The sequence below is a fragment of the Poecilia mexicana genome, unplaced genomic scaffold (assembly GCF_051168715.1).
Source record: "Poecilia mexicana isolate PSO_F unplaced genomic scaffold, ASM5116871v1 scaffold_15, whole genome shotgun sequence".
Lineage (NCBI taxonomy): Eukaryota > Metazoa > Chordata > Actinopteri > Cyprinodontiformes > Poeciliidae > Poecilia > Poecilia mexicana.
Window position 1 is genome coordinate 27,197,174 of NW_028263384.1, and position 25,132 is coordinate 27,222,305.

Sequence of the window (25,132 nt, forward strand, 5' to 3'; positions counted from 1 at the left end):
TTTGTCCATCATCTACCCGTTTGTCCATCATCTACCCGTTTGTCCATCATCTACCCGTTTGTCCATCTACCTGTTTGTCCATCATCTACCCGTTTGTCCATCATCTACCCGTTTGTCCATCATCTACCTGTTTGTCCATCATCTACCCGTTTGTCCATCATCTACCCGTTTGTCCATCATCTACCCGTTTGTCCATCATCTACCCGTTTGTCCATCATCTACCCGTTTGTCCATCTACCTGTTTGTCCATTCATCATGCATTTTTTGTCCAATATTCTTCTACCTGCCCAACAATGTCCATCATGTTTTCGTTTAAATTCTGTTCTGAATGAAAACATCTGCAGTAAATTAAACCATCATTGGACCAGAACCAGAACTCTACTGAGGAAAAGAACCCTCTATTTAAAAACCTTACTAAACTCTCCAGACGGTCCAGTGAAAGTGAGCAGAAGGAAAACCTTCCTCTCTCTCTCTCTCACGGTGATGTAAAAATAAGAGCAAGATGATGGATGACCCGCTCCGAACGAACGACTCGACATCCGACCGCTTCCGCTCGCTCACATTTGGCCGCGCTTGCTGCTGTGTAAACCGACCCAGCCACTAATCCCCGTTAACATACTGGTATTACACCAAAGCCGATGGTGACACTCCGCCGCCAAAAGACTAAACGTTCATCTCGCCGCCGTCCGTTCGGCTCTGATGCAACCAGACGCAGCTGCTGGACCTTCTGGGAGGTGAAGAGGGAAGAAAAAAAAGTTTGCTGCAAAGAAATCACCACAAAAATCTGAGATTATGAGCTTAAATTTAATTTGGAGAGAAAACCATGTTAACCTTTCCACCGACACGCTTGGTGAGAAAAATTCAAAATGGACGACTAGGAAAAGATTTGACTAAGTGAATGAAATCGAGCTCAATCGGAGGAGAAATGCATGGAAGTGGATGCATCATGCTCTGGGACCATTTGTTATTCTTTAAAGGTTTCAAATAATGATGGGACTCAATTAAAAACAATTTAGTTGAGATTAATTAATCTGATTTAATCAAAAACTAATAAATGTTCTCAACATTAAACATTTTCAATTCAAAAATAATTTTTGCTGTTAAATTATTAAATGAATAAACATGTAGGCTCAACAACAAAGATATTCATTGTTTTTTATTTGTTATTTTGGTTTTTCAACCATCAAATTAGAACCAAGTGTTTCAGGATCACTCATAATTGCCACATTCTGCAGTTTTTTTCATTTGAGCCTTGTGTATACAATATTGTAAATACATTAAAAGATGCAAATAACCAAGTATATTCCTGTTTTAAATGATAAACATTTTATTCCCTAAATGCAATAACAGTATTCCTTTAGCGTATACTGTTAAAAGAAATACTCCTAACATCAACATGTGAAAAGTTTTCAGGCATTTCCGTTTGATTTTTTAATATCTGTGGATTATTTTTTGGATTAGCAAAAGGCCTTAATGGATTTTCTTAACAAATCTGAACCGGGTGAAACTAAACTATACCACTTGAGGAGTTTTTATAGTACAACAGAGTTTTTTCTTCTATCTTAAATATAGTATGTATATATTTTTGTACAGTTTTGGCTTAATTTCAGCTCAAAAAGTTGCCTTTTTTGAGTCTGTGCACTTCAGTTAATGATTAACAGTTCACTAAAGTAGTTAACGATTATTTAATAATCGATTAATCATGATTAATCATTTCAGCCTTAATTCATCTGGTATCAAAAAGGTAAGATTCCAGAGGTTTAAAAATAATTTGTACCGTTTTGGCTTTATTACAGTTCTGGATATGTTCTTTCAGCAAATTGGTTTTTTTCAGCAAATTGCTTTTTTTTTTTTGAGTCTGTATGCTCCAGTTAACAATTAATCGGTTACTAAATTAGCTGACAATTATTGATTAATCGCGATTAATCGTTTCAGATTACGCTCTTAAATCTACATTTGAGTTTGTTTTGGGGACTTATTCCCCCCTGGTTTTCTTTGATGTGCTTACGTCCGGGCCTCTCTGTGGGCCCATAACTCAGTCCTGCTGTAACCGGACCCCCTGACCCACATCCACAGATCCTCTGCCATTCTCGGCATCCGCTGTCGAGGAGAAGAAGAGACAGCTGGGATAGCCCCCACCCACCTATCCACCCACCAAGAGAGGGGTTGGGAGAAGAACCCAGCCCACACTGCCTCTTCATGTCCCCTTATGCCCTGGTGTGCAGCTGGGTTATTAATACCGACCAGAACCTCTCCGGCCTGACCCTCCACCCAGTGCAGCGAACCAGCTCTCTGACCTAAACAAGAAGGTGCTGGCAGCTGATTGGATGCTTCATCCACACCAGGAAGTAAAAGCCTTTGGTCACATTGTTGGCATCACCTGGCCAAGCCTTGGGACTAAAGGTGACTTGTTCTGGGTAAAACTGGGGCAAAGTTGATCACTTAAAACCTCTGCCAAGGTTATATGCTGCCACCTAGTGGACAAAAGACAACTTGTTAATTTTTTTTAGTGTTTGTAGATGTGTTATTAGTTGAATACAGTTACAGATGAAAGCATTTTGACCAGAACTTGGAGAAATTACAAATCAGATCCAGTAAGGAGGAAAACGTGGGACTCTCCACCTCCCAGATAAACAACATGGCCGACGTTTTCTGGTGTTTGTGAGGTCCTGCTGCGTGCATGAAGCAGCAATGGGGGTTCGCCTTGTTTATTGAGGAACGGCCACAGCTGCACAAACACGCAGCGCGGCCGATGGAGGTCCACATGAACGGAGACGGCAGAGAGGAGGAAGTCCACACCTGGCTGTCCCTTGTCTAGAGACGGTTCCTCATCTTCAGGGTTTCGGTCAATCTTTCATCGCTCCGGCATCGTTAAGTCGTTCGGAGCTGAGCGTAACGCGACTTGGATCTGTGGAACAACACAGAAGAGAAGATGATGCTCAGATTAGGGCTGAAACGATTAATCGGAATAATCATGATTAATCAATGACTGAAATCATCGTCTACTAATGTAGCAATCAATTAATCGCTAACTGGAATATATAGACTCAAAAAAAAAAAAGGAAATTTGCTGAAAAAAAACAGCATATTCAGAGAGGAAATTAAGCCAAAATGGGACAAAAATAAATACATTTTGCATTTAGAATAAAAAAATGTTTGTGTGTAACGACGTTTTAGCGTCACCTGGTTGAGATACACAAAAGGAATGCTGAGTTATTGCATTTTAGGCAATAAAATGTTTATTTTCTTATTTAAAATTTTTTTATATTTATTATTTGTATATCTTTTAACGTATTTCTAATATTTTCCTTCCCTTTAACAATTGATAGTACAGAATCTGTCATGTTGTATATCTATGAAGAAATACAATTTAGCTAACATTTCATGTACTTGCTGATCAATCAATAGATTATAAATATCTATTTTATAGAGATTTTTTATACTTAAAACCTGATGAGTATTTACAATTGTCTCCATTTAAGTTTGCTTTTAAATTTTTAATAGTCTGTTTTATTTTACACTTTAAAAAAAGATTTTCCGTATTTAGAACTTTAAACTAAAAGTGATGTTTGAATAATTTTCCATTTTAAGCACCAAAATGTTTTCTTATCTAAACAAAGAAACTGAATCTTTTCATATTTCCTTACCAGTTTAAGTAGCTACTAAAGATTATTCGATTAATCATCAGAATAATTGATTATTTGATTACAAACTACAATTAATCCAAGAAGAAACGTAAAAAATCCAGGCAGAATTACGACAGAAAATTAGACTAGATTAGAGAAATGGACCCAATATTAATGGAGTTTATGTCTCTATAATCTACTGTGGAGCAGCTAAGCAACCCCACAGCATGATGCTCCCACTGCCATGCTTGACATTTCATACAGTAGATTCAATTTTCTTTTTCTTAGTAAAAGTAAAATCTTTAAAACAAACGTACCTGGGGGCTTTCTCTGCCGTCGGTCTGGTCGGAGCGCCGCCTCTGAACTGCAGCTCCAGCCGGGCGTAGATCCCACCGGCCGGCTGGACCAGCAGAAACAGAAACCAGTTTAAAAACAACCCAACACCAGTTCAGATGGAGCAGGAGGCTGCAACTCCAAGCTTTGCTAAAAATCGTGAAGAACGAACGGATGTTTGTAAAAGCCATTTTCAGCCGTTTTCAAACCGTTTCCTGGAATAACTGAGCTAAATTTAGAACGACACTAAAAGAGTCAGCGATATTATTTAGATCTATTTTTCTTGTCATGAGGTTTTGTTTTATTTTCTAATATTTTGTTCTGAGATTGTGACATTTATTAATGTATTAACATTATTTTATGTTATATTTTCTTTAAATGTGACAAGACGACAGGCTAAACAAATCAATGCTGATAATGTTTAGTAATTGATTAATCTGTTGATTATTCTGATGATTAATTGATTAGTTGGATTTTTAAAAATGGCCACATTCTGCACATTTTTTATTTAACCATGACATTTTATACATTAGAAATGTATTAAAATATGCAAAAATAATAAATTCGATCCATTTTCAAATAAGAAAATAAACATTTTATTACCTAAAATGCAACAAATTAAGTTGTTTTTATATTAAATGCAATATATATATTTTCTTATACAATTTTGGATTAGTTACTGCTCTGACTACATTGTTCTTTTGAAATCTTACTCTATTTAACATTTAAGTAATTATTAAATTAGTTGATTATTTTAATAATCAAATAATCATGATTAATGATTAATCATTTCAGCCTCACTGCCTATCTGCTTCTGTTACACCATTTTTTACAAATATCACCGTCTCATAAAAGAAAATTCATCCATTCTTTGGTTTCATTTTTGCAAGATTTTTATGTTTTATTTTAAAAATTAGAAAACAAAATAGTAAACAATCAAAAATTATAAAATAAGTTTTTCCAAAAAGTCATGTAACATTTCTGGCTCTGGTCGAGTTTTATTTTGTTCTACTGAGGTAAGAGAGGCTGCAGACGCCTGAGCAAGAGGAACCGACTCGTCTCTGTTCACGGCAGAAGCAAAACCTTACCGAGTGTTTTGGTCTCGTTCCTGCAGGAAATATCACAGTAAACTTGAAATAAGACAAAACTAACTTACAAGTGACTTTTCAGCTTGTTTGGGGTAAATAATGTCATAATATTGATTTAAAAAGTAAAATAAGGGAAATAATCTCACTGATTTTAATTTATAACGTGGGAAAATATTTTTGTTCTACTGTCAGATTATTTCACTTTTTCAATCAATATTAATGAATTTTTGACTTGAAAAAAGCTGAAAAGTTACTTGTAAGTTAGTTTTGTCTTATTTCAATTGTACTAAAATATTTTCAGTAGAAACTGGAACAGAAGTATTAGGAGTTTGTGTTTTTGCAGTGCAGACTCTCTCACCTCTTTGGTGTCCTTGGATTTGCTCGGCTCCTGGTCTCCGAACCTCATCTGGGTCAGGTGGCCGACGATCTCCGCCATGCGCCGCTGGTCTGAAACGAACAGAACAAACCCGGTTTGATGCTGTTCACCTCGCCGGGTCAGCAGCATTTGATGCTTTACCTTCCTCTCTCTGAGCGTCCTGGTTGTAGCGCAGCGAGCGAGAACTGTCCCACTTACTCTTCTGGAGGCTCACGCTGCAACACACACACACACACTGGTTAGCTTAGCTTCTGCATAGAAAGGTGTTTGGTGTTCAGGTGAGGCTTACGTGAAAGGTGTGCTGTCTCTGGACTGTGGCTAAGGAAAAAAACAAACACAGCTTAGAGTAAAATATGAGAAACAGCTGATAAAGTTTTAGTTTGGGGTAAAACTTAAGCACTTTTAAGGTAAGTTTTCAAACTTTTTTGGAGTTAAATGAACTAAAAAGACAGTTTAAATTCACTATTATATGATATAATTTATTACTGTTAAACATGGGGTTGAGGATATGGAGTTAAAGTTCTACTATGATATTTTGTGGGACTATAAAAGTGAAAATAAATAGTTTTTATTATTCCTTTTTTTAGATAACTGCAGTCATAGCCCCACAAACACAAATGCTGCTCTTGGAAAAACAATTTTCAGTTTCTTTAACATTAAAAAGTGAGATTTGAATCACTAAGCTGACCACAGTAACTAATATTTAGTCAAAAATGTTTTACATTTATTGATATTTGCATTTATTGAACAAACATGGAGAAAATAGTAAAACTAACAATTCCAACAAGACAAACAGCAGGGATAAATCAAAATTCTTATTATGGAAAAAAGTATCACAATAAACGATTAACAATACAATAAATGTTCCCCTCTAGTTACTAATAATGTTTTGGGATAATATTTTACATTCTACAGATTCACTAAAATATAACAAAATTTTATTATTTTAAATCTTTCACTTCTGAGAAAACATTAATTTAACAAAAAAAAATCAATAATGTTGTTTAAAGTGTAAAATATAAAATTAACAAAAAGTAATTGAGAAATTAAGAGTAATAAATATTTATTACATTAAAATAACCCAAACAACTTGTGTTAAGGTAAATGACCTTCCTGCTCAAATTAAATGCTAAAAACAAAATATAAAAAGAAAATTATTTTTAAAAAAACTCCAAAAAATGTTCTCACAAAGTTATCCGGCTTTTAGAAAATACAAATAATTTTGGTAATTCTAACTGATCCAAAACAATAAAAGTTTAGTCTGACTTAACTTCAAACATTTTTTTATTAGATGTATGAAAATATGTGGTTCCAACTGTAAACAATATTTACTAGATTTCAGCTTTAAATTAAACGTTAGATTGCAGTTTATTACAAAACCTTGGAAACAACTGGTCCAAATTCAGGGATTTCAAGCACCATGATGAACACTGTTAGTTGGAAATGATCCATAAAGGAGAAGTAGAGATAAATCCATGAAATCAGCGACTTACCTTCTCAGATTTGTCTTTGCGTTGGAAGTTCGGAGAGGAAAGCTGTTTCTTCAGAGGTCTGTGGGGCTTCTTCGCCTTCTTGGCAGCTGGAAACAGAAAAACCAGAAGAGAGGAATAAACAGAAGGTGGCATCAGGCGCCACCTGCTGGCTGAAAACAGGAACTGAATAATAAAACAAGATTTAGAAGAAGTAAAAAACACCTTTCATCAAAGTTAGAGTTGTTGTATGACGGATTAAATGACACTTTCTATTCTGATGATCGATATTTTTTTGAAAGGCGATTTTGTTTACAGAGACATCATAATTTATATATTTATATTTCAGTTTTATTTAGCTGTTTTTGGTTGTTTTATTTTGGACATTTAAAATATCTTCCAGTTTCAGTGCTAAATTAGGGCTAAAGAAAGAAAAAGGGAGGAGTACATTTAAATTTTTTTTTAGATTAATTAATCTCAGAAATTTTCTAGAAAAAAACATGGACATTTCTGAGTTTGATATATTGAAAATTTGGTAGAAAAAAAAATCTGAAATCTTGAGATTAATCTCAGAAGTTTTCTTGAAAAAGCTTCAAATTTCAGAGTTTGAAAAGTTAAAAATCTGCTAGAAAAAATTCTGTAGTTTTGAGATTCATTTCAAATTTAAGATTGAAAAGTGAAAACATGTTAAAACAAATCTCTGAAATTTTCAAACTAACCTCAGAAATTTTCTAGAAAAAACTCGAAAACTTCTAAGTTCAAAAAGTCAAAAATTTGCTAGAAAAGTCTAAAAAATTTTCAGATTAATCTCAGAAATTTTCTAGCAAAAGTACGAAAATATATTTGTATTTTTTACACATCTGGTGATTCTGACCAGCGCAGAAAGTTTTAGTGAAACGACATAAATGAGCTTACTTGTTATTTTTAACAAAGCTTTTCCAAAGCAGCAGTTTGTGGGTGGAACAAAAATTATTTTGCTACCAGATTAAGCATCACAATCTGACTTTTCTGCCAGACTCTCACCTTGTTTCTTCGACAGCTCTTCTTCGTCCCCGACCTCGTCTTCGGTGACCTCTGACCCCGTGGTGTACTCCTCGTCCTCCGACAGGAGAGACTGCTGCCTCTGGAAGAGCAGAGTTTTAGTTTCTGACACAACCACCATCGCCAGAATCACTGAAAACGACGAGGCGTCCTACCAGCTGAAGAGTCCAGTTCTTGAAAAGGGAAAACTGAGTGAGAAACACAAACGAAATTAAACAAGAATCTGTAGAAAAACTAATTAAAATTGATTTTAAAGAGACGAACAGAGCTGCCGTCTCCTCTCAGAGGTCCGAGGAGTGTCGGCTCTAGGAGAGCGTTGCAGTCTGGGACTTTCTCTGCTCCGGGCGGACTCTCCTCAGAGCTGACGAGCACAAGCGGGATGTTTAACTTCTATCAGAAATCAGGCAGAAATCGTCATGGCAATGACCTTTACACTGACCTCTCTGCCGGCGATGCGTTGGACAAACACACAGCGTCTCTGTGCAGCAGTAGGTCGTTAAGGACTCTGGTCTGAGCTGCCGTCACCTCGTCGCATTTCTCCTCATCCGGTACGTTCACGATGTGATCCCGCGTCTTACAACCCTGAACACACACACACACACACACACACACACATCCTTGTTAATATCCTTCAGGGGGCCTGAAAGTAGCTTAGTGAGTTGAGGGGCCCACCCTTTCTAGACATCCTAGATCTATGGAAAAAATCAGGCAAGTGCCCCCCAAAAATCTTGATACTAAAGATCACCTTCAATAAACACAATTTGAAACTTTATTTTACATGTTAGTTTTTCAGTCACATGTGGGGCCCGTTTCTAACATTTATGCTTTGCAGGGCCCACCTTCACACACGAGTTTTTTAGTATGTTACACACAAACCTTATCCAGTCAGCCTGATTTCTCTTTCTTAGAAAGTTTCGACAAAAAACTGTTTGTCATTTTGTTGCTAAATTATAAATTGATTCCCATATGTTGAGAAATGGAGGAACAGATGTTTCGCCCTCCATATACACACTGCAAAAACACAAAATATTACCAAGTATTTTCGGTCTGGTTTTTAGTGAAAATATCTTAAATTGGAAACCTTTGGTATCCCAGTGGGGTCAAAGCGGAGAACCCTCTGGTTGCAGCAGGGGTATATTCCTGCCCCATGCCAACCTTTCTCTGCGCCCATGCCAGGGTACAACACGCTGTCTGGGTGGTATTTGCATTGGGTCAGCTCTGCACAAACGAACACCTGCACAAAACACACAGACGGGTTTTAGAGTATATCTCATCACAGAAAACTATTAGAAAAATAAGCATTTCCTGCAAAAATGCAGCGTGAATTCTGCAAGCTCAACGTTTTTAGTGAAAATTGCAGAAAAAGAGAGAAAAATGATAGTTGAGAGTTAAGGTTGGAAGGAGGGTTCCAACTCCATTCAACCTAAATTCCAAACATAATAATCATTCCCACTAATTATCGTTTTATCACGACTCTGGGGTCGAGTCAGGACACTCTGACCTGCTGACAGCGGGAGCAGGTGAGGTAGTTGATGGTTCCCCAGATTCTCCAGTAAACGAGAACCCAGGACTTGAGCTCCTCATATAAAGCTGTGGTGTATTCATGCACATCCCAGCTCTTCTGTCTGTGAACCCAAACAACATTAATAACACATTAAATAACATATATATATATATATATATATATATATATATATATATATATATATATATATATATATATATATATGTTATTTATATATATATAAATAACATATATTTATATATATATATAAGTGTGTGTGTAAATAATTTAACAATTGAAGTGAACCTGAATTAGGTGCAGCCTGAGTTCAGCGGTCTGAAGTTACTTTAGTAATAAGTGATTAATAATTAAAATCTCTAGCCTTTGTTACATTTATTTATTTGTTTACATTTATGTACCTTGTGTGTGTATAGATGATCTGTCCTCGGACGTCAACGTTGATTTTCCCTGGAACGCAGGAAATCTTCCTCTCCGTGTCTTTAGTCAGCAGCTTGAGGCACAAACCGCATCTGCATTATGGAGACGAAACAAAACGGCAGCACATTTTCAGAATCTCTACAACAAAGAAAAAAAACTGCAGAAGAAAAGAGTTTGTACCAACCTGTAGAGAGTCGAGGCGTTTCCTGGTGAATCTTTGTTCTGGTGGTTTGGATCAAACAGCTGCTCGATTTTCTTCTGAAACAGTTTGCTTTCACGTAGAAGAAGAGGAAGAAAGCAGCGTTAGCTTCTAAATTAGCCACATGTTGACACGCAGACTGCTTTAAACTTCCTACCTCTTGAATTTATCTTTTTTGTCGCGGATGTCGTCGGCCTCGTTGTGGTTGAAGAGCTCGGCGATCCGTGTTGCCAGGTTGCTGTTGATGCAGTTCATGTTGCAGGGAGTGGCAACGATGGCGCTCATGTGTTTATGGCAGTACTGGATGCATTCCTCCACCTGAACACAGACGAAGATATTCAAACTCCTGCAGATTTCTCACCTGCTTGATAAACAAATCAATAATAAATAACTGTCTGAAGCTGCTTCTATGGAGCATAACTCCTGTTACACTGACTGTCACTGATGGTAAAAACGTGTAAGAAGCCTTAAAAATAACTTGTTTGATTGTAGTAGCTTAATTTTCCACTAAAATGAATTGAAATGTAGTTTGAACATTATCTGAAATTAAAAAAAGTAGACGTTTGGCTGATTTTAAACTCCAAAAAAATTAATCCTGACAATAGGGATAGTTCTGGAGGGTTTTAGACAGCATTACTTAGAATATATAGTGACGATAAATCTAAATTTCTATCATGATAAGACATTTATCATGATAAATGATAAAAGATACAATAAATACCCATCTCTAAAATATAGACAGAGTTTTGTTGAGGACCTAAAAATTGTACTCAAGTAAGAGTAAAACTACTTTAACATATTTTACTCAAGTAAAAGTGAAAAGTAGTTGATCAAGAAATTACTCAAATAAAAGCAAAATATTGATTTAGTAAAAAAGGCAACTCAGGTCCTGAGTAACCGGTCAAATAAATAACATCATCAGATGGACCAAAATATAAAGTTAAGTGGAAATTTTGGTATTTAATGGACCAATGTATGTATAAATAACATGATTAGAAAATAACAAAATCAAGCAAAATAAACAGTTTTCCAAATCAGTTTCTTTCAATTTAAAACATGAAACTTTAACACAATTTTTGGTCACTCAGTAAAGTTACTCACATTGGGTCGAGTATCCAGAAATTTAACTCAAGTAAGAGCAGTGATACTTCATAATAAAATTACTCAAGTAAAAGTAAAAAGTACACCTTAGTAGAAATATTCCTGAAAGTAAATTTTTTACAACAAATTACTCAAGTAATTCTAATTACGACCCAACTCTGGAAAAATGAAGATATCACTGCACTGAACAAACTGAAAACCTAAAGTTTTAATTTTTCCTGAGTTAAAACTTTAGTATTATTGTTCTAAATTAATATGAACCTGTTTTCTTTACATTATTTAAGGACTGAAAGCACTGCATCTTTTTCATTATTTTGTCAATTTTTCATTTTCTGCAAATAAATATAAAATTTTTGCTTGGAATTTCAGAGACATTTTTGTCAGTAGTTCAATAGAGAACAATGTTCATTTTACTGAAACATAAACTTATACAGTAAAATCAGAGAAATTATAATTTTGCAGTGGCCTCTTAATTTTCCAGAGCTGTATTAACTCCACAACACTTACTAACGTATCCATCTTCAAGAACTCAGAGGAGATCAGGATGGAGATGACGTTGCTGGGCTCTGAAACCGACAGACACCGAACACACAAACCAAACACCACCCATGGTTCACAACAAGCAGGTGGAGAAGGTGAGCAAGCATAAAAATAAACGTGAGATGTTGCTGTGTTTTTGCTTCTAATTTACCCAGCCGGGGTTTGTCCTTGTTTCCCTCTCCTGCCGAGTTCCTCCTGACGTAGTTCATGAGCCAGTCGAAGATCTGAACGTCGCAGTGAACCGAGATGTCCACCTCTTCCCACCTCTGCTGGTCCACAGATAAATACTCAGCAAAGTAGCGCATCTCTTTGACTAGAAGATCTCTGGGGCAGGTAAAATCCTGCTTCAGGTTCTTGGTCTCGTCACACACGTGGATCACCATGTAGAGACTGGAGAACAGGGGTCATATTTATTGCTTGGAATACAAAACGTGAAGCAAAGTGTCATGTACTGTCGTATTTCTCAAACTTTTTCAGGACCACCTAATTTGAAATTGCCCCACAGTAACACAACATGGTAACCTGAAATGAAGATATTAGTCTCTTAATTCACTTATTGCTCATCTGATTGAGAAGGGAGGCGTTCTGTAAATATGACTGGCCTTGACAAAACCACGAACAAGTTTACTCAGGGAATTTTGAGTTATTTACATATTCTGAAAGTGTTTATGGAAATAAACATAATCTTATGGCTATTTTGTAATTTAGAAGCACAATATGAGAAAAATAGATTTGAGTTGCTTTGTCAGAAACAAAAATCGTCTTTTGGCATGAAAAATTATCCACCTTTCTATCAATTATATTTATTTACTGCTTAAATTACTTTTAAATAAATAACAATAGCAATATCTGTGCTTATAAGCAAGCAAAGTCGTAAAAAAACAAAGAAAGAAAGAACAGTTCTCATTAACCGAGTTTTGAGTCCTAACGTTCACGGAGTAGAGTAGTTCAAAAGAATCGCTCTCATAATTTAACTTCCTCCGATCACATAAGTTCCTGATGTTTTCTTTCTTTCCACTTGTATCTTCAGTTTTTTTTAAGTTACCCGGTTTTAAACCACGTATCCGTTATTATTTTTAAACACGATCCTCAGTAAACTAGCTGTAGCGTCTCACCTTGAGCTGACCTCACGGCAAATTAACGGTCGTTTACATGCAGTACCTTGCTAACCACCAGGGGGCGACCACGTACCACCAGTTTTAGAGAGACTGGTCTACAGATAGGACTTACTCCCGTGGTTTTTGGGGTTTTTCATCCTCTTCCACTGAGACTCGCGTCTCCTTCTTCTCCACCGTTCCTCCCCTTCCAGCCGGGAGCGACTTAGAGCCTGCAGACATCAGGAGAAAAAATACTGCAAAACATCTTGAAATTTTTCACATTTTGTCTCGTTAGAACGTCAATGTAATTTATCCAGGGTTGGTAAACGTTTCACTGCACTTTCAAGGTAAAACATGCAAATTGTGAATTTTGCATAATAGATCCCCTTCAAGGCCCTGCACAGATTCAGATTTGGTCTAAATCAAATGTGAATTTTTGCCTAAACCAACAGAACTGAATCTGTGAATATTTGAGGCAGTGTTAACTGACCTGGGACTTTGCTGCAGCTTTGACTGCCTCCTTCTCTCTTGACCACATCTCCAGCCTCCAGCAGGGCAGACAGGCTGTCAGATGGTGAGCCGGTTCCTCCCGTTAGGTCATTGCACTGATAATCCACCTGGGGAAACCCCGCCGTGGCCTTCAGCTCCTCAAATCGACGGGCGCACTGTGAAACCACATCAAAGATGCTGATTTCCTCTCATTCACTCTAATTGTTGATAAACCATGGGGCAGAAGATGGACATAGTGGATAAAATGAAGAGGAGATGGATGATGGAGGCATTCATAGTTACCCAGCAGCACTGCAGTTACCTCCTTAGGAGTGAAGCCTGGCACCAGTTTGGCCACATTCTCCCAGCTTATGGGCTGAGGAACCCCCCAAAGAGACCCCAGCACCATGTCCAGAACCAGGACATTGTTGTCGTAGGGGAAATTATTGTTGTCCGAACAGAAGCGACTCATTTCTACACAGACAGACGGTCAACAAACAAACAAGATGCTTTCAGTCAACAAGAACAAAACTGATCTGAACTTTCTGAAAGAAAATTACAGAGTTTGCATTTTAAGAATCAGATTAGATTATATAAAGCTACAATCAATTTTTATTTATTTTATATCTTTTCAACACAGATATTGTATTTAGTTGAAACAGCTGTTTTTTTTACTGTTTTACAAAAAGAGTTGAAAAAGCCTGATTTCCTTGAAGTTAAACATTTTTGTTTGAATTGAAATAGAAGATTTAGTATTTTTGACTGCATTAGAAAATTATTTTATTGCATCCACAAAAAAATTTCAAGAAGGAAATATCAGAATCAGAATTACTTTATTGTCATTGTGCAAGAAAGCACAACTAATTTTAAAAAATAGACACTGTCGACAGCAGTCCAAATAAATAAAATGAATTAAGTATATTTAAACAAATATAAAATATATTGTAGAAAGACACAGAGACAACCAGGATGTTAAAAGAACATACTTTGTCCCAAAGGGAAACTAAGTGTTGTCGTAAGTGTGGGAAGGAAGGATCTCCAGTAGCAGTCAGTCTCGCAATAAATCTGAAGAGGCCTCTGACTGAAGACTGTTGCTGTATGACATGCTAGCAGCTAAATTTTAAGGTAGGAGAAACAATATTCCACAGTAATGTTCTGGATGACACAATCAGGTGTTGACAAGCACTGCTAATCCACCTCATTTGCTTTTGCTGATCACTTTTAAATCTCTGTTTGGCTGTCTGGTTAGAAAGCTGGGCAGAGAGATGTTGGAATTGAGGATATTATGATCGATGGAAGAAATGGTTTGAACTTTCTTCTTCCCTCTCTGCTCTTTGGTTCTGCTCTGCATCCACAAAGCCTTCTTTTGTTTAGATATTTTTATCTTTTTTCTTTGTAAATCTACATTTTCCAAGTCTTCATAAACAGCACATTTAATGAATTGTTAAAATTGATTTATTGTATAGCTCTAGATGAAACCAAAAAGTGAGTTTTGGGGTTAAATTTTACAAAACAACTCTGCATTGCCAAATGAACACCAAACTCCCAGTGAAACATAGTAGTGGCAGAAGGATGCTGTGGAGTTAAACTTCCTGAATTCCAAATATTGATCACTTTTGACTTGAAGTTAAAGTTTTAAAACCACCTTGCCAGACTCCAGAACAGTAAATCTAAAACATGTTATATATTTTTCACCTAAATTGTACTGGATATGTGTCAACTTAAAGGCGGAAAATATCTAGATTTTTTTTAATATTCACTGATGTTATGTTTAAATCACAAAAACATTACGGATATACATCAATCAGTTTCCAATTTAAGCAATGCAAGAAAGTCGAGAAAGTGCACATAGGTGGCTGATGATGCATTTTAATTGTGTGATGGGACGTCGCAGTGAGAAGTGGCGCTACCGCAGGCCGAGCCTCCAGTAACTCCTCCTGATACATCAGGCGCTTCGGGTCAAAGCAAATTCATTTTTTATGCGACAAAAACATTAAAAACGAAAAAAACTGGTACAGAAAAATGATGCCGTGGTTGCTGCTTACCGTCTTCCAGCAGAGTCAAGGCAGCAGCGGAATCCTTTCTGCCATTGTGGTGATGATAATGGTGCTGATGCTGCGGTCCAACGGCTAACTACCAGGCTAGCTAACTTTGCGGGACCGGACTGTTTGCTGCCTTCAGGTAGCCACCGAAATTTGAACTTAAGAATCTCACTTTCACTCAACCCAGGTTTCAGTTTTAAAATTGATATCAGTATGTACTTTAATGTCGGGAAATATCTTCTATATTGTTTTATATACTATTTAAATCTTTGGTAATTTGTTTGTACTTCTATCACCGTTTAATTTATCTTATATGCGTTGTTTGAAAAACAGTTTGTGATTTTTTTTTTTTTTTTTACAAGTGAAAGGTACTTAATGTACTATAGAAATCAAATGTACTTTCTCAAAAAATACAGCATTTTTTATCTTACACTTTTTAATTGTAAAAATCAGGTCAATAAGTGTAGCTTATTCCCTAAAACATAATTTTCGATAGTCCCTGAAGGCAGCACAAGCCTTCACTAGTTAGCATGAACGCTAACCATCAACGAAGGCATTCGCTAAATTTACGTCCTCGTTTACGGTATAAAGTAGTATTCACATGCCATTCCGTTTAAACACAAACCAAACACCTGACTAAATAAAACTGTTTATACACATTAAAAGCTCGTTAGTTTGTAAAGTCGTCCCAGTTGTCGCACTGCAGCAACATGAGTCCTGTTACCATGAGACGACGGTCGTAAATGCGGTATATATGTCGTAAACTACTTCGTAAACCTTTCAAACAGAAAGGAAAAAAATAAAACAATTGGTAGATCAGCTAAGTGCAAATTAATATAAAACTAAGCGGGGAATAATGTGCTTGTGTTTTGACGTTGTAGTTTTCAAACTCTTAATATTAAATGACTCATATCAGTTACATTTAACTTCCTTTTGTGATTAGTAAGGTATTTTTTTAATTGAATTGACGCGATTTATAAAACGAAGAGTCTTGTTAGAGGTGCCCAAATGGCGGACTCTAATAATCCTGATATGGCACTTTAAAATTAAAAGCCATAGCAGAATTTCAGGAGTTTCTAGGCCATGAATGGAACTGCATCAGAGATTATCTTAGTCCTTTCAGGGACACCGGTGAAAAACACATATGGGTCCACCCTCTCCTTCTAAATTTAATTTTTAAACTATAACTGGAACTTTTTTGGGTTGTAGTTGTACAATGGACTCCATCTTGCTGAAGGAGTCATGGTAATTTGACATTTACATATGTACCAGTGACAAAAGAAGAAAACTGTTTTTGGAAATATTTATTTTCAAAATATTTATATTAAATATTTACAAATTACTTTGTGACAAATAAAGTGATGAAAATTTGCAGCTTGCACCTCTCCAGCTCTGACAACAATCCCATTTGTTCCAGACAGAAGACAACACAGAAAACCAGGCGTCTGTCAACCGAGAGCGCCCAAACTTAACATGATCACGTTCTTAACACCTCCGTCCTTAAAAAAGACAACATACCAGTTTACCTCATCTCCTTACAAAACAAACTTGCAGAAAAGTTTATTAAGCAAGCTTTGAATGGGGAGCGAAAACCTTGAATTTGTTTAAAAACTATTTTCCATCAGTAACCTTGAATTCAGACTGATAATCTGAATCAAGAAGTATTCTAGAAGATTTCTGATGAGGTCCATTGTGATACCGCTGCTGTCAAGTATTAGTCTATTTCCAGAGTTAAAGACTGCAAACAAGAAATGATCGAGCTAATTAATTATAAACCTCTACACACGAAGGCATCATCATCAGAGGTCGTTTTTTTCGGGGATGTTCAGCACAGTGTTGGACGGCGTCTCAGAGGTTGAAGTGCTCAGACTGAAGGAAGCTGGAGTTTCTCTGAACGCAGACTCCAGCAGCTGCTCTGCAGACGCAGCGTCGGACGGCGCGGCGAGGTCAGGGGTGAAACCTCGGGCCGCATCAGGCTGCGGCTGCGCTGGCGAGGCCGTTTGGGCGCTCTGCTGCTTCACCTCAGCGAGCCTCTCCGTCTCGGCATGCTTTCGGCCTCTCCGTTTCCCCAGGATCTTGACGTAGTTGGCGGGGACGAGTCCCGTGGTCTGACCGTCCACGCTGGCCAGCAGCCATCCACGCACCCGCGGCTGTAGCTCTGAACGAGGAGGAGGAGGAAAACACACAGCAGGGATGTTAAACTAACACTGGAAACTTATGGCGCATTAAACAAGCTCTTAATACGTCATAATACGATGTAATAAGAAAAAATAAAACATAGAAAAACAAAGTTACGACATTCAAGTCGTACAAGGATAAATTCTTAATATTTCAACAATAGTCAATATTTTGACAATAAAGCGATTAAAGTCATAATATTGCAAGAATAAAGTGTTAATATTGCAAAATTAGTCATAATACTACGAGAGTAAAGTTATACAAGAAAAAAGTTGTAGTACTTCTAGAATAGTCAGTATTTTGAGATAAAGTCAATGTTTCATGAATAAAGTCATAATATTACCAGAATAAACTTTTAATATCACAAAAATAGTCATAATATTACTATTATATGAATTTTATTCACACGTGAATATTCTCGTATAACTTTACCCTTGGATAAAATTACGAGAACAAGGTCACAATATTTCAAGAATAAAGTCAATATTTTAGAATAAAGTCATAAAATTATGAATTTATTCTCAAAATATTGTGATTTATTCTGGCAATACGTCACAAAGTAATAAAGTCCAGTTTCTGGACGTAATACTATGACTTTATTCTCGTACAAGCTTATTCTCTTGATATTAAGACTTTATTTTCATAATATTAAGAGTCTTGCGACTTTACTCATGTAATTTTATTTTATTTTTTATTTTCTTGGTCCTAATTCTCCATCACAGAAACTACCAACTGACTACAAGGAAAATATATTTTCTATTTCCTCAGCCAGCAGAAATAATACTGTGTTTTACATATTTTGGAGGAGCAGATGTTCCTTCAGCATGTTACATAAAGATGTTAACGAGTCGTCACCTTTAGGAGCCAGGTTAAGCATGTCTCCGGCCCGCAGAGAAACTTCCTCCTCTGAGGAAGCTGTGAAATCGTATTCTGCTCTGGCAACGACGTGGTCGTCCTCTCCGCTGGCCCAGTTGGTGGCTAAACACAAGCAGAACATCTTCATTAACGAAATTAGAAATAAATAAAACAAAAACACACTTTTAAAAGCTTTCATGACACAATCTACAAAAAAGCACTTCCGTGTATTTTAAATCAAGACAAAGTAGCAAATAATGAAATCGAAGCACCAGACTGGAGATTTTGTCATGCAGTTTTTGGTAGAAAGAGAGAAAAGAGAAACAATAAATCATACAAATGGAAATTATTGATTTCCATTTAATTTATCATGTGATTAATTGATTTATTGTTTACTGGGACAAACCCATCTGTAACCTGAGTAAAAGTGAGGCCAAAGTACAAAGTGCTGCTGAACACCTTTGAGCTCATCAGTAAGTGGCTCCAAACTATCAATAATTTACAAATATTCTTAACTCATATCAAATCCAAAACCAAACATTAGAGACACATTTTAACCAAAAATTCACCTGAATTTAGTTCAAACAGAAATCTGTTTCTTTTATTGAAATAAACAGATTTGGAAAAATTTTCTTCTGCCTGATTTTCTTTCTTTTTATTTATATGAATTATTGTCCTTTTTGTCCTATAAATACCAAAATTTTCACTTAAATTTATATTTTGGTCCATCTGATTATGTAGTTTTTAAATACTAAAGATAATTTGATCAGTTACTGAGTACTTGAGAAGGCTTTTACCAAATACATTTTAACTTTTACTTGAGAAAATTTTATGGATACTCTGCGCGTCAACAGAAGCCCCTTCCAGCGGCTTCAGTTCATTTTGTTTTCTAGAACAAGTCTCTACACCAAGCACTGTGAGGCTGGATATTTTTAAATTTAGAGATAAATCAGATGCGAGTCTTACCACTTTCTTCAGAACCGGCCGTGGAGCTCAGCAGTTTCCAGATGAGATATGGTCCACCGAGAACTACAGCGAAGAAGAGGAAGATCGGCCAGGACTTCACGCTCTGTTCCTCGGCTGCCGCTCCAAACGCCCTGGACGAAGCTGTAGCCAGGGCGTCAGTCGTGCTGTCGGCCCACAAGTCCTCCACGTCTGCGTCCGACCCTCTCCCCAGCAGCCGCTTCAGCCGTCTGTAGAGGTAACGCAGCGTTCGCACCAAAGCGAACGCCGACAGAACCCTTGTGAGGTGAGCGCGCAGCCTCGTTAGGTGGTTGGCTACGTCCAGCACAGCGCGGAAGCTGTTGTAGACGGCTGAGAAGGTGGCGTCCAGCATCATGCTGACTGAAGCGAACGCCTGGACGATGCTTTCGATCGACTGGAAGGCGCCGCGGCTGCTCTCCTCCGCCTGCTGCACGAACCGGCTGGGGGCGACTTCTTCTGCGTGAGGGAAGCGGCTGTAGCCTCCCAGGCCATAGCCGCCGCCGCCGCCGTAGCTGTAGGGGTTGTAGCCGCCATAGATGGAGCTCCCGTAGGGACTGTAGGTGGAGGTGAAAGAGCTGTAGGATGGACGGTAGGACTGCTGCATGGGGCGGGGAGGCAGTGGAGGGGCCATTCTGGTCAAAACAGGAGGGCCTGCCGGTGTGGAGGGCCCCACAGCTGCAGGTCCAAAGTCTGCAGATCTGTTCAGTGAGAAAAGATGCAATAATTTAGACAGCTGAGGTGACAAGAAGGAGTTTTCTGGGAAAATGGTTCAAAGAGGTAGATTTATTACAATAAGGGCTGAAATGATTAATCAGATTTATCAAATTAATTGTGATTAACTTATTATTGAAGTAATTTTCAACTATTTTAGAATTTGATTGTTAACTGACACATACTAGGGCTGCACAGAGTTTTCATTTACCACTTAAACATTTTTTTACACAATATTAGAAAATAATTAAAATATGCAAATAAGTAAATAGTTCAACTCATTTTTTAAATAAGAAAATAAACATTTTAATACCTAAAACAAAGTAACACAGCAGTCCTTTAGTGAATTTGAACTGGAAAAAGCTAAAACTATCTCATGAGAGCAGTTTTGCATAGAACATATTTACACAAGATGTTTTTATCTTAAATGTATAAACATATACATATATTACACAGTTCTGGTTTATTTGCTCCAATCAATATGTTGATTTTTAAGCAAATGGCCTTTCTTTGGCTCTGTACACTCTAATTTATGATTAATTAACTATTAAATTGGTTGACGATTATTCAATTCATTCCATTAATCGTTTTAGCCCTAATGAATACAGACTCAAAAAAAGGCAATATACTGGAAGAACAACATACTCAAAGCAGTAATTAGGCCAAAAATGTACACAAATATACATATTTAAGACAAGAAAAACAAACTTTTATTTGTAAATATGCTCTTTCCAGTGGCAAAGTTTTAGCTTCAACTTGTTCAAACTGTGTAAAAAACAAAATCTCCTATTAAACACCTTTTGCTATCCAAAATATTCCACGTCATTGGTTATTAAATCAATATTATAACGCAGTGTGCACTCCGTTATGCAACAACTTTTAGGACAGTCTTTAACGACAATAGCCCAGTTAAACACTCAACATAAAATCTGAAATCTGTACACCCTGGCTGTTGCGATGATATTTAATTATAACCCCCCCAAAAACAGTAAAATTCAGCCGTGACACTATAAAGTAAATACCAGGCCGCAGGCAGGAGAAGAACTACTAATTTTAATTAATCTGTTGCAGTTTACTAATTAATCTAAACATGCAACCGATGTATTACGCACTGTTAAACTCGTCGTGTCAAATTATTCTGCAAAAACCCTGTTAAATGTTTAGATCGCAGGTTTAGCAACTTTAGCATCAACTAGCTCGCAACATTAGCAAATGCTAATGCTAGGAGGAAAGACCGACAAAATAAACCAAATAAATGCTTGTTTACCTGTAATTTAAAGGCGCGCTAATAGCTCCTGGAATCCGCCTTTCCCAGGGCTTTGGGGGAGGATGTGAATCCATCTTAAAATATTAAACAAACAACTTAACTCCCCCCCCCAGCGAAGTATATCCCCAGTAGCGATGACCCGTTTTTTTAATGCTCCCTTCCAGTGCACCTCGTAATTTTCAGATTTCCAAAATATATCCCATATTTCCATGACGTGTGTTGACGAAATGCCCTACTAGGCCTGTAAAGGAGATTGAATGTATTCATTATGATAAATTAGTTACATATCTGTATTATTTGTTATTAAACTATTTAGGAATTATCCTTACACCCGAAAAGCCTCACTGTCACCAAACATACCTCACGGTCAGACCAAAATAATAGATGACGATTGTTGTGTTTCAGTTTTTTGCGTTTAACCTTGGGGGAAAACAACCGTAAAAAGTTTACTCAAGTAAGAATAACACTTCTTCCACATATTTTCTCAAGCAAAAATAAAAAGTAGCGATAGAAGAAATTACTCAAGAGTAAAAAAGTATTTTGTAAAAATGAGTTACTCTAATTTAATATCTGATTAAACTTATAAAATCGTCAGGCAAACAATATAAAAAGTATGTTGCAGTAAAACTACAACTAAAAGTTAATTTCTTTCCCCAAAAAGGTTATTCAAGTAAAAGAAAATAACTAGTTACTACCTACCATCCATCCTAACAAAACATACCGCCTGTGCGATTAGTAGAGCCTGCTCTCATGTTACGTTCTTTTTTAAATATCGGCCACCAGAGGGTGCTGCAGCTCATCAAAAACAGTGAGTCATCAACGTACATAAAAAGTACCAGCAGAAGTTGTAGAGGGAATATCCCTCACTTTGCACGTCATATTTAACTAAAAAAAAAAAGCAACAACAAAAAATTATTCAGTCATATTACTACACTGACTTGTTCCAAGTCTCTTTACATAAATACAACCTCTTCAGATTTAAGACAATAATATGTATTTAAATTAATGAAGCTGAGAAAATTTGACAGCTACACTTTGGATTACTCTATTTTGTACTCTTGTAAAGGTGTTTAGTATCATAAAGAGGTACATACAGTCAGTCAGCTAAGTTAATTACTTTTTAAAACACTTATTTGTCATATTACATCACTAGTCCTAAAGCTTTACCATCCCAATATACATTTTCTACCTTTCCTACACAAAAAAGTATTTAGATGGGATTCTGATGGGTTGTCCAAGCCAACCCATCAGAAGTTTTAAAAAATACTTATTGTGATTTTTATACATACACATTGCTGATATGGATGGTTGATTGATGCTTAATTGCTTAACTGACTTTTGAGAGAAGGGGCAGACTATACAAGAATGTCAACATCTGACCACTGTAAATGAATTAAACAAATAAACAAACAAATTAGATTAAAAAATTGCTTATTTAATTGCTAAATTAAAGACATCCTTCTTTCTTTTCATCTTTCCTTCTTTCTTTCTCTCTTTCTTTCTTTCTTTCTTTCTTTCTTTCTTTCTTTCTTTCTTTCTTTCTTTCTTTCTTTCTTTCTTTCTTTCTTTCTTTCTTTATTTAATTAATTGAAATTCCAAAAATACTTTATTGATCCAAAAGGGAAATTCAGTGTTGTTGTAATTCATTAATTCAAATTCTTCAAAGAGTTATTGTAGATAGTGATGGTTGTTGGCAGGAAAGAGCTCCTGCAGCAGTCTGTATTACAGTGAATTTGAAGAAGCCTCTGACTGAAAACAATGTGTTTTCCCAAGACAGTCTCATGGAGAGGATGGCCCATGATTTTCAATTTTCTTGATTTTACAAACAAAATAGATTTCAGGACGAAAAAAAAATCCCATCAAACCTTTTTGAATGAGAACAAACACATGTTTCTGATTGGAACATTGAAAATGAATAACTGACAACATGACATAAAAAACATACCAAAAAACAGCTTAAACTATCATAATTTTTTGAAAATTTAATGCTAAAACATAAAAACAACTTTAAAAAAACTATCACTTTCAACAGTAGATTAGATTACATCACTACAGCCTTCTTTATGTCTGAAGAACAGACATGTAATGCTGCTTTTAATACCACTGAGATCAGATATGTAAATAATGCTCTCACTAACGTCAGTAAACATGCAGGGGGCTGCTAGTGGCTGACATGTGTGAGAGGGAGGCTGCTCTTCATGCTAGCTGCAGCGGGGGCGTTCGCTGTGGTTTCAGGAGGGAGTCCTGTGATGTCAAGTGTTGTCGTGGGGCGTGGGAGGGTGTGTTCAGAGCTGTCGCTCTAGATTCTCCAGAGCTAGCATGACAGAGTTTGCCTGTGTCATCCCCCGGTGTAGGTGCACGAAGCTGTGGCTGCTGTTAGTTTGTGGCCTGACGGTGTCAGGGATCCCGAGCCACAGGTGGGAATCCGAAGTGTCACCCTCCTGCTGACGCCGACTGTGGGCAGATGCTCAAGCCAGTGTCTCGTCCTCCTGGTATTTGGGGGTTTGCGCTTTGTGATTCTAACCTTTCATACTGTTACAAGATAAGATCAGGGGTCAGAAAATGGTGAACGCTCAGCAGCTCTGCAGAGGAGACATGCAAATTCTAAAGGATTTAAAGTTAAACCCTTTGAGTAAATTCTTAATGTCATTAAAAAGTTTTTTGTTTGTTGTTTTCTTTTATTCTGGCCTTTGCTTCCCTACATAATCTCACAAAACAGCCAAAACACTGAGCTCCTTTAATCCAGCCTAAAAGCCACCTGTTTAGAGTTGATTTCAACTCATTATCACTGGAACTTTGACCAACATATTTGATGCATATTGAGGATTTTGATTATGACACTTAACAAAATGTGTAATGTTTGTTCCTGGTTACTCTGTTGGTGACTGCATGATGTTTTTATGACTTCTTATATTTGTGTTTTTATGATGTAAAGCACTTTGAACTGCCTTGTTGCTGAAATGTGCTATATAAATAAACTTGATTGATTGATTGATTGATTGATTGTAAAATGACCCCAAAATACATTTCCCAGCTTGTATCGATGGAGAGATTCAGATTTTGTGGCGGTTGTTGTTTAGTGATTCCAACAATCCCTTCACAACAAATTCACTGCAAAAACACAAAGTCTTACCAAGTATTTTCAGTCTGGTTTCTACTGCAAATGTCTTCGTTCACTTGAAATAAGACAAAACTACTTTTCAGCAAGATACAGTATCTTGTTTTAAGTAAATAATTCCTTAATATTAATGAAAAAAAAAACTTTTTCATTGTCAGATTATTTCACTTATAAGAAAACATTGTCCCCATGTTATAAGTGAAACAATCTGACAATGGAACTAGAACTTCTTCATCAACATAGAGAAATTATTGACTTAAAACAAGTTAATGTTTCCTGCTAAAAGGTTACTTGTAAGTTAGTTTTGTCTAATTTCAAATGTATTAAGAAATAGTAGTAAGACTAGAAATATTTGGTAAGATTTTGTGTTTTTGCAGGGTCTTTTTGTGTTGGCAAAGACAACGTACCACATAGAGTCAAGACATTACCAGGTCTTTTTTTAAGGTTTCAGTGAATGTAAGAGCATTCTTGAGTCTGTTTGACCACTCTGGTAAGACAACAGTTTGTTCTTTACAAGGTTGGTGAGATATTATCATTTGCAGACAATGATTCACTCATTCTAACACTTCAAGAAAAACGGACACTTCTGGGGAAGTCACACGCCCACTGTGTATATTCCTCTGTTTGCACAACCAGAATGAATTATAACCAGGAAGGACTGTAAACAGAATCAAAG

General features: G+C 36.7%; 2 protein-coding genes across 2 annotated transcripts; both read right to left on the bottom strand.

Annotated features, from left to right (window-relative positions):
• Positions 1–1,141: 1,141 nt before the first annotated feature.
• sanbr (SANT and BTB domain regulator of CSR) lies at positions 1,142–16,080 on the bottom strand. The gene is made up of 21 exons (XM_015007761.2): positions 15,347–16,080; positions 13,624–13,775; positions 13,303–13,477; positions 12,946–13,042; positions 11,867–12,105; positions 11,683–11,741; positions 10,232–10,392; positions 10,060–10,146; positions 9,857–9,967; positions 9,435–9,558; positions 9,015–9,167; positions 8,373–8,515; positions 8,198–8,294; positions 8,089–8,121; positions 7,916–8,015; positions 6,917–7,002; positions 5,713–5,741; positions 5,565–5,638; positions 5,406–5,494; positions 3,944–4,026; positions 1,142–2,908 (listed from the first exon to the last, which is right to left on the bottom strand). Exons 2-21 carry the CDS (start codon positions 13,771–13,773, stop codon positions 2,872–2,874), a joined length of 2,127 nt encoding a protein of 708 aa, XP_014863247.2. The 5' UTR covers positions 13,774–13,775; positions 15,347–16,080; the 3' UTR covers positions 1,142–2,871.
• Positions 16,081–16,632: 552 nt separating this feature from the next.
• On the bottom strand, positions 16,633–21,676 carry pex13 (peroxisomal biogenesis factor 13). The gene is made up of 4 exons (XM_015007763.2): positions 21,339–21,676; positions 19,343–20,058; positions 18,377–18,499; positions 16,633–17,501 (listed from the first exon to the last, which is right to left on the bottom strand). Exons 1-4 carry the CDS (start codon positions 21,410–21,412, stop codon positions 17,143–17,145), a joined length of 1,272 nt encoding a protein of 423 aa, XP_014863249.1. The 5' UTR covers positions 21,413–21,676; the 3' UTR covers positions 16,633–17,142.
• Positions 21,677–25,132: the final 3,456 nt, after the last annotated feature.

What these genes read in the sequence shown, in the direction of transcription:
- sanbr (XM_015007761.2), bottom strand. Translation starts at nt 13,773, where the DNA reads ATGAGTCGCTTCTGTTCGGACAACAATAATTTCCCCTACGACAACAAT. An exon ending in CCTGCTCCCGCTGTCAGCAG is followed by an intron (nt 9,168 to 9,434) that starts GTCAGAGTGTCC and finishes TGTTTTGTGCAG; the next exon opens with GTGTTCGTTTGTGCAGAGCT. An exon ending in AATCCAAGGACACCAAAGAG is followed by an intron (nt 4,027 to 5,405) that starts GTGAGAGAGTCT and finishes CTGCTGGTCCAG; the next exon opens with CCGGCCGGTGGGATCTACGC.
- pex13 (XM_015007763.2), bottom strand. Translation starts at nt 21,412, where the DNA reads ATGGATTCACATCCTCCCCCAAAGCCCTGGGAAAGGCGGATTCCAGGA. An exon ending in GGCCGGTTCTGAAGAAAGTG is followed by an intron (nt 18,500 to 19,342) that starts GTAAGACTCGCA and finishes GCTTGTGTTTAG; the next exon opens with CCACCAACTGGGCCAGCGGA. An exon ending in GCTTAACCTGGCTCCTAAAG is followed by an intron (nt 17,502 to 18,376) that starts GTGACGACTCGT and finishes CTCCTCGTTCAG; the next exon opens with AGCTACAGCCGCGGGTGCGT.